General features: G+C 36.2%; 1 protein-coding gene across 1 annotated transcript in view; it reads right to left on the bottom strand.

Annotated features, from left to right (window-relative positions):
* Positions 1-3797, bottom strand: part of LOC132163380 (putative disease resistance protein RGA1) — a 23876-nt gene extending 20079 nt beyond the window's left edge. The window contains exons 1-2 of the mRNA XM_059573643.1: positions 250-3797; positions 45-142 (exon numbers count right to left, since the gene is read on the bottom strand). Coding sequence (XP_059429626.1) covers positions 66-142; positions 250-3742 — 3570 coding nt within the window. The 5' untranslated portion in view covers positions 3743-3797 and the 3' untranslated portion in view covers positions 45-65. The remainder of the gene's footprint in view (positions 1-44; positions 143-249) is intronic.
* Between the last annotated feature and the right edge of the window lie 5574 nt (positions 3798-9371).

Raw genomic sequence — 9371 nt, 5'->3', positions numbered from 1 at the left:
TCTATTTCATATGATATTGTGGATGATTCAAGAGTAATTAATACCAGAAGGAATAACCCCCCATTTCAGCATAGATTTTTGAATAAGGTTTGAATCTTATGTTTCTTCTGTGCTTCAACTGGTTCTGCTACTACTTCTGCAACTGAAATTTAACAACCATGAAATAATGAGAGAGAAAAATGAAGAAGGTGAAACTCAAGGTGGGTACTTCAATTTCTATAAATGACAAGATTTGGTGAGCAATATTACCTGAAGAACTCAAAGATGCATGGGTGTTTGAATTTTCTCCCTGCTGAGGCAGAGCGAGATCCCCGTATAGCTCTGGGATGTGAGCAATCTTGGGCCAATCCTCACCAATTTCTCTCTCGCATCTTTGCAATAAGATGGGACATGTCTGAATTTCTAGCCTTCGCAAAGACATTAGGCTACGCATTCCTTCAGGCAATGATGACAAACTAGAACATTTCCAAATTTTGAACACTTGAAGTGATGTACAGTTGTGGATCCACTCTGGTATAGCTTTCAAGCTTTCACAATTTGAAATCGCGAGATTTTGTAGAGTGGTACAATGTTGAAGTCCTAATGGGAGAGACACCAATTTTGGAAGATCCGTAAACTCCAGCGAGAGAAGGCTTTTAAGGCCTTGCCATTGCATCCCATCCTCATCGTTGGCTAGATCAAGCTCACGACAATCATGAAGAACCAAGTCTTGAAGGGCAGTGAGATGCTGCATGCCTTGGGAGAGAGACTTTAATCTATGGCAGTCCCATATCACCAAAGATTCAAGAGAAATGAGGTTCTCCAGCCACTCTTCTTGCAAAGATTCTAATTCCATAATGAAATATAGTGCAATACGCTTCAACTTTGAGAGATGAGTGGAGGAAGAGGAAGCAAGTGTAGAGGAGGCTACTGCTGTTGATATAGGGCATTTTGGTGTTGTCACATTCATCATCATTGTCTGTTGCACTAGCTTCAAGCTGGCATTCAACAAGACCAACTGTCCATCAAGATGTGGAAACATTGGCATGGAAGTCAACTTAGGGCAACCCGTTATCTTTAATTCTGAAAGACAAGGAAATGAAGGGAGTAAACGATGCTCCGTCAAGGATGTTTCTGCTATTATTTCAATGGAATTATCACCATCACTAGTGACCGCCACAAAAGAATCACTCTTCCTCCACCACCCCTCCAGATTAGGACAAGCATAGAGGTGGATTTCCTTTAGGGATGGGAAAAATGCTACTGGAACCGACAAAGAAGAAGACAACTCATTGTTATCTGATATGTACTGCATAGCCTCCATATCACAAAGAGCAAGATACTTGAGAGAAGGTAGTCGACTCAATGGTGGCAGATATTGACATTTCTTACACCTCCATAATTGAAATCTAACAAGATTTGTGAGTGAGAAAAGCCAACTCGGAAGCCTTGAACCGAGATAACCTCTTAACCAAAGCTCTTTCATATTTGGGTGTGGTTGGAAGCCTTCCAATGATAGTTCATCATCAACAACGTCTGAATCATTGACATCTCCTTGGGTACTCCAGCATAAATCCAAAGCATGAAGATGTTTTTTCTCCTTTAAATTTGCAGCCTGATGTTCTGACGCAACATCTTTCCCATGTCTCAAATCCCCAATCTCTAACTTTCCTCTCAAGTTATTTAACTTGTTTAGTTCGGTTAACTCACCACTATGCCTGGAGAGAGAACCTGGGTAGACCACAAATTTTGATAATGTCTGAAGATTAGTTAGTTGCCCCAATCCACATGGCATATAAGTCAAAGCATTACATTCATCTATCTCAAGATGCCTGAGGTTGCCTAATTTCTTAATAGCTCTCGGTAGTTCTTCAAGCGACTTACAATGGGAGAGTCTTAGTATTTGCAAATTTTGCAACGTAGTTATAGAATCAGGTAGCTTCTTGAGTTTTTTGTTACTAGAAAGATCAAGACATCTTAAATGCTTCAACTTACAAATAGAGCTAGGCACAGAATCATACCCTCTTCCACGCAAATCCAACATCCGCAAAAACTTGAAACTTGAAAAAATTTTATCACAATCAAACGTTTCCATAGGATAGTTGTCATTAAGACAAAGCAATGTTCGTATCCTACTTGCTTTACACAATGAAGTGGGAATTACAACGGAAAAATCTATATCATAAGCAATTGATACATGACGAGTTTTTTCATCAATGTTTTTCTCCTTATAATCCAATGTGGTGATCTGTGATCCCGCCACTGATATAGCAAGGTCATGCATGAGGTAATGTATTTTGCATCGGGTTACATTACCGAACTCATCCATTTTAGCTTCTTGAAAGAATGATCTCCAAAGTAAATCCATAAAATACTCATGACCAACATCTTCCAAACATTGGTTTTGATCCAATAACTTGATAAACCCTTGTGCTATCCAAAGATTAATCAATGTTGATTTATCAATCTCATAATCCTTTGGAAATAAACTACAATAAGCAAAGCAATGCTTCAAATGTGATGGAAGTTGATCATAACTCAACTTAAGAGTCGGTAAGATGTCGGTTTCCGTTTGAGGCAGTTTTGAAAGTTTATTGTTCTTGAAAGACAGCCACTCTGATTCTGTAGTTTTAGAGTACAGTAGGCGTCCAATTGTCCTTATGGCAAGAGGGACACCCGAACACTTTTCTAGGATCTCCCTCCCAATTGCCACGATGCTTGAATTCTCCGGCTTTTGTCCTTTCTCAAATGCCATCTGCTTAAATAACGACCATGACGCATGTTCGTCTAAACCCCTTAAAAAATATGGTTTAACTGTGTGGGTAATCCTTGCAACCTTTTCACTACGTGTAGTTACTAATATTCTACTGCCTCTTTCACCACCCATCAACAGTTTTTTCAAGCCAAGCCATTTTTCGTGATCCTCATTCCAGACATCATCCAACACAAGTAAGTATTTCTTTCCATCAATTTCTTTTCCAAGATAATTTATCAGTGTATTCATTTCAAGAGTTTGTTGTTTTGTGTTTGTGGCAGATTCTAAGATTTTTTCGACAATACTTTTAACATGGAAAATATCAGAGACACACACCCACATTTTTAGCTGAAAATGCTGTCCGATTTTCTCATCATTAAATATGAGTTGAGCTAGTGTAGTCTTTCCTAACCCTCCAATTCCGACAATGGGAAGGATTGAGACATTCTCTTCAACGTTGGACTCCATCAGTCGTTCTATAACTGCCTTTTTATCATCCTCTCTACCAATAACTTCTTCTGCACGTACAAAAGAATGGGTATTATCCCTCTCCCTGTTCCTGAGTGGAGTCTCTCCATGGCGCACCTCCAAGGAGAATCTCCTATTGGCTTCATAGGAAGCTAACTTCTCTCTAATTTCCTTAATCTTACGGCCCATTTTAAGAGCATAAAAAAGCTGGTTTGATTTGGAAAACAAGACGCGCACCTTTTTTGCTTGCTTACCACGCGCCATGATTTCTTGCCGTAGAGATTCCGTGGAGAAGTCATCCAGCAAGTCGTCCGCATCATAAATAGCATCATATACGTTTTCAAGCCAATCTTTAACTTCATGGCTCCCAGCCTGCAGCTCCTCAGCATCCAGAAGCACAGCTTTGAGTGTTGAAACTACGTTCTTGAGCTTCCCGAGCTCATCTTTAACACCCCATGGCACTCCGAGCTTCGCTACAGCCTCCGACGTCAAATTCCGGACGATTCCCTCAGCGATGCTGAAGAGAACACCTTCTGCCATTTTTCGATGGGGGAGTGAAAATAATGCTCTAGAAAGGGAAGAAGGAAGATGATGATTGTTGTGACTAGGAAAGAGAAGGAGAAGGTGTACAGTCTACAGATACTGCAGTATTAAAATGGGACTCTTCCAGATCACGACCTTTCCTATCCTTTTTTATTTTATTGTATTATATAATTTAAATTTAATATATATATATATATATATATATATATATATGGAGTTAAATATAATAAAATAAATTTTTAATTATAAAATAACTCCATGCTAACCTCTACCACAATTTTTTTTTTTGGTAGACCTTTTCCACATATTAATAGAGAATAGTTATAATAAAGCATCTACCAGGAAGAGGTATTTTATTTAGCGTTAAATATTTTTTTGCCTCCGATTGTTTAATAATTCTATTTTTTACTCTCTCGGTTATATTTTATATAACAAATGGTACTTCGGTAATGGCTAAGAACAGAGATGGTACATCTGTCTAATTTTTGTCTAGAATTTGACAAAAATTCACGTTAGTACCTTTAAAAAATAGACATGTGTCTATATACCTAATTAAAAATAAAAAATAAAAAAATTTAAAACTAAAGTTATTAAAATTATTAAAAGTGTAGGTCACTTTGATATATCTATGAGTGAGATCTTATGACAGTTAAAACTTGCGCTAGTTCCCTTGCGAAAACTCTCTCTTCTCTCTTTTGATTTCAGCCCATACGAGAGAGCTTGAGGAGGAGGGCAAACCTTCTGGTTTCCCTCCTCCTTCCACCCCCCTTTTCATTTGTTGGCTTCCTCTCTTTTTGAGTTTCTCTCTTCATGAGAGAAATCATTTTTATCTAAAGTTTTCTCTAGATATATTCATCGTTTATGACAATTTATCCCCAACCCTCACAAAACAGCAACCACAATATCCATCCCTCTCCGCCCGCTTCAACCATGTGTTGGATCGTCTCCTTCAACGCTTTACCGGCCGGATCTGTGTAGTCTTGAAGATCAACTTTTTTAAAGCCCGATCTCCTTCTCTCCTTCTCTCCATCAGTCCTAGCCTAAAACGCGACCCTCCTCCATAATCACTGGCATTCTAGCTCTCTGGCGAAGCTTTTTACGGCCCCTACTGATCCCCACGCGTCGGCGCATGGACCACACGCTCCTGCGAGTGGATCTAATGCACCGACATGTGGGAGCAGCTTCCCCTCAATGTCTTCCTCCATCGCAGTAGTTGTTTTTTTAGTTTTTTTTTTCACTTATTTTGTTTAATTTTCTGTAATTTTATGTTGGTCTGTCCCTTAGTGTTTAACCCGATCCGGTTGGTCTTCAGACTATTTGTCTATGAAGTGGATCTTTTTCTCTTTATGGTCTATTTCTAGTTCTTTGAGATATTAGTAGTCTGTCTGGATGGGGTTTTTGTTAACCCTGGCCGGTTGGGCTTCAAACTCATTGCATGTGAAGGAAATATTTTATCCATTGTTCATTTTCATCTAATTCTTCATTGCTTCTTAAGAAGCCTATTTAGATGTTTGATAGGGGTATTCGTACTCCTAATGGTAGTATCCATCATATTGCACTGTGGCTTTTATTGGATGCATTCGCAGGTGACCTCTACTTTCACATTCATTTAGGGCTGGCAATTTTGACACGATCTGCAAACCCGACACAAACACGACATGAAAAAATAGGTATTGGGTTTGGCCTTATCGGGTTCGGGTCTACCTATTTAAGATCTGGTTAATTTCGTGTTTGGTGGGTCTACCCGACGGGTACCCATTTAAGACCCTGTTAATTTCGTGTCTGGACCCGCCAAACCCGATAAAAATTTTTTTTAAAAAAAAAAAAAAACTAAAGAATAACCCAGTAATGAGTAACCCTAAATGCTTTTTGTTAGCTTTTTTGTTTTTATTATCTTTTTCTTCATTGCTATGATGGAAATGTCGTGGGAAATCTAATTTAATCCTTATTCATTTCATATATACACCATTAAATATATATGTGAAATTTAATATGAACAGTAAAACAGAGAACATCTAGACTAGTCATAGCAAAGGAGTCTCCTTAAAGAGAAACTAAAATCATTATTGCATTACATGGAATTATGGAAATGGACTATCTAATGTGTATAGAGTTGAAAGTTGCTAATTTTGTGAAGTTTTTATTAACAATTGCATTGGTATTCATGTATTATTATTATTACATTTTTTTTAAAAAAAAATTAGGGTTTAGGGTTTTTAACTGGTCAGGTTGAGTTACCTTTTAAGAGCACAAGTCGTGTCAAGTCAAGCATGTCTATCCGATATGACCCGATTATTTAAACGGGTTAAACGGGTTGTGTCAAGTTACTCAGCTATTTTTCGTGTTATAATCGTGTCAGACCCGCTAACCCGCTTAGCTAAACGGGTCGTGTTCGTGTATATATTAATCGTGTAACAGGTACCCGCAGGTCATAATTAGGTCGTGTCAAGTACTTGTTTTGCTAGCCGATTCATTGAGGTGCTAGTGGTTTGTCTGTATTGGGTTATTCTATCTAAACTTGTTTTTTTGCTTTATGTCTAAGCTTATTTAAGTTTTATGCATGTTTTGTAATCTCCTTTATATTTTACGAATGACAGTTTGTGACCAAAAAAAAAAAAAAAAAAAACATCTCCATGCATTAAGTGATCGCATGTAGCATTATGTAACACCTTCTTCAAGAAGGAATCCAAGTCCTTCGTCAAGAATAAAGTGATAAGAAATATTATCCTTATTTTATATTTTATTGGGAATGATTATTTTGAAGCTCGAGCCTTAGTGCTTCGGTGGAATTTATTGAAATTTATATATGTACAAGGTGAGATTGAGTCTCACAATCTACATAAGAATAATCATGTCTTTAAATCAATTACTCAAGGAAAATAGATAGTGAACAAAGTGATAGTATATGAATTTTAGTTCAACTACAAAATGATTTCATAGAAGGGTAATATGAAATGAATAAGTATGTCACGATGATTAATTCACTTAAATTAAAAATATAAATTAGAGTGCAGTCATAATTATTTCATGAAATTAAATGTGATTAATGGTGTCATGCGACATGTCATGGAAGATAGGGTCACAAACCTATTGGAGCTAATTGTATTATTAGCTTTAGGCCCTTATTTGAGTTGATATAAGCTGACTATTGGTTTTGGGCCTTAGTTATGTATTTATTCATTTATTTAGGTGGTTTTATTTTAATAAGACATAGGCCAAGAGATTTATTATCTAAGTAGCTAAAATTACTAGAAGATGAATTGGGCTTAGGAATTAAAAGTGCATTAAGACAATTCTAACTTGCATAATGTTGTATAACCAAATTTATAAGCTATTCCAAAGTCAATATTAATGCTTAAGACACCAAAAGTAATTTTGGATATTGTTAATAATTTTTTCATCTCATTTTTCCTTTTTATCTCAAAAAATCAAAATATTAACAAAATAATTTTCTTCACAAAATACTTAATAAAAATATAAAATGACTTTTACTTTTATCTCTCATCACACAAAAATACCTACCACCTTAATCTCAACAGTTAAAAAAGACTCTACATTGTCCTATCACTTATGGATAGCCCCGCCTAAAAATTTATACTCAGATTCAACTTTCAAGGTTCAAAGCGAAAAATAGGTTTCATATGAGTGTGCGATATATATATAATGGAATAGACGTTTGAGTGCGTGATAGTTGTCTTTGGTGAGTTTTCTTTGCGAAAATCTATTATAGCTAAAGATTGGATTTTTCGAAAATCAAGGTAGATAATAGGAAATAAATTTGTTGCATATTATTTTTTGCAAGAAAAAAAAAAACAAAAAAACAAACAGAGAAGAGACCCATACGAAGGTCTCATGTTTAATGCACGTAAGACCCAATCATATGTATTCATAACAGTATTGGTGTATCATATACAACACATCCCACACAAAGATATGATGAACGCAAAAAAAGAAAAGTAAAGAGAAAGCTCATTGGCATAAAGCACATGATTTGCTTAGCATAAAGCGCAAAAGAGCATAAAATATTACAATCTCACGTACTAACATCCATTATATATGTGTAACTAAAACATATAATTATTTTGCAATAATAACAACAAATAACACAATTAGTGGCGGAGTTCAGGAAGATCCTTCTCAACCCTCAAAATTTTTTCTTACTACTGGTAATTTTTTTTTCTTTTTTTTTTTTCTTCAGATACCTTGAATGCCCAGCCTCAACCACTCTTCTAGGGCATCAACATTATCAGCAGTGACATGCGGCAGTTGGCAACGGATGTTTCACAGTCTCAAACTCAAACTTTCAGTTTTAGATTTTTCAAAGATTTAGAAATTAGGTTAAATATTGAAACTCGCAAAGAAGAAGATAGAAGATGATATAAACGGTGCCTTTTTGTTACATAACAAAAATCGCTTCATTTCATTTATTAAGTTTGAGTTGACGCTCACATTGAAACTTGAATTTTAGTTGCATGTATTTTTTTAGCTCTTTATTGTGAGAGATGATGGCTTGATGCCATAAAAAGAATAAACTAGCTAGATGTAGCCTTAAGAAAATTGTCAAACTATAATTATATGTTATGAATTTGCTTCAAAATTGTGCCAATTGTTTTTTTGTTTTTTTGTTTTTTTTTGGTTTTTAGAGGTTGGAGGGTGCTTAAAATGAAACAAAATGCTATTCTTTTTTGCCATTTATCTTTTCTTGAAAAATTTAAGATATGATGCCTAGGAATAGCATAAGGAAACCAAACCAGCTTCCACCAATCAACCATAGTATGTTTCTCTCTGAGAATCCCCCAAGTATCTGAACTCACATAAACACCTTTCTTGGAACCTGTCCAAACCGGTTTATCATAACAGCTCTAACTAACCTCTAGAAGTCTAGCTCGAATATCCACCAAAGCCTCCAATACCAATCCCCATTCTTCAAAACAATAGATAATTTGGCCTCCAACCTACTTTGAGCATCATAGACAACTCTATACCCAAACTTATCAACTAAAATTCCATTAGGATGCCAATTATCCATCCACATATGAATACTTTCCACATTCCCAACCTCAAATTTGAGGAAACTTTTAGCAATATTCCTTAAATTTAGTATTTTCCTCCAAATCTAAGAACAATTTTGAGTAACACCCACACTCCAAAGGCTCCTACCTTTCAAGAGGTTAGTTTTTATCCAAGCCACCCAAATAGAACCTGACCGAGCAAAAAAGACTCCACACATGACGGAGCATAGAAGTTTGATTCCAAACCTCTAACCTTTTCAAACCCAAACCTCCCTCGTTCTTTGGGATACACAATTCAGCCCAAAAAAACTGTAGCTTTTACAGCCCCAACATCCTTCCCATTCCACAGAAATCAATTGAATTTCTGTTCAATGACCTTAATAACTCTCTTAGGAAGGATAAAAATCCCTGTCCAATACACTGACAAACTATATAGAATAGAGGAAAGAAGCTGCAACCTCACTGCATAAGAAAGCTTCTTTGAAATCCAAGAATCAATACATCCAGTGATTTTATCTAGCAACATTGTGCAATCTGCAAAAGAAAGCCTAGATGAGATTAGAGGAACACCTAGATATCTAACAGGGACATGACCTTGCATCTGTAAATCTTCC

This window comes from Corylus avellana, chromosome ca10, assembly GCF_901000735.1.
Source record: "Corylus avellana chromosome ca10, CavTom2PMs-1.0".
Taxonomy (NCBI): Eukaryota; Viridiplantae; Streptophyta; class Magnoliopsida; order Fagales; family Betulaceae; genus Corylus; species Corylus avellana.
Note: the sequence above shows the minus strand (reverse complement) of the source record. Positions and strands in the feature narration are given on the sequence as shown.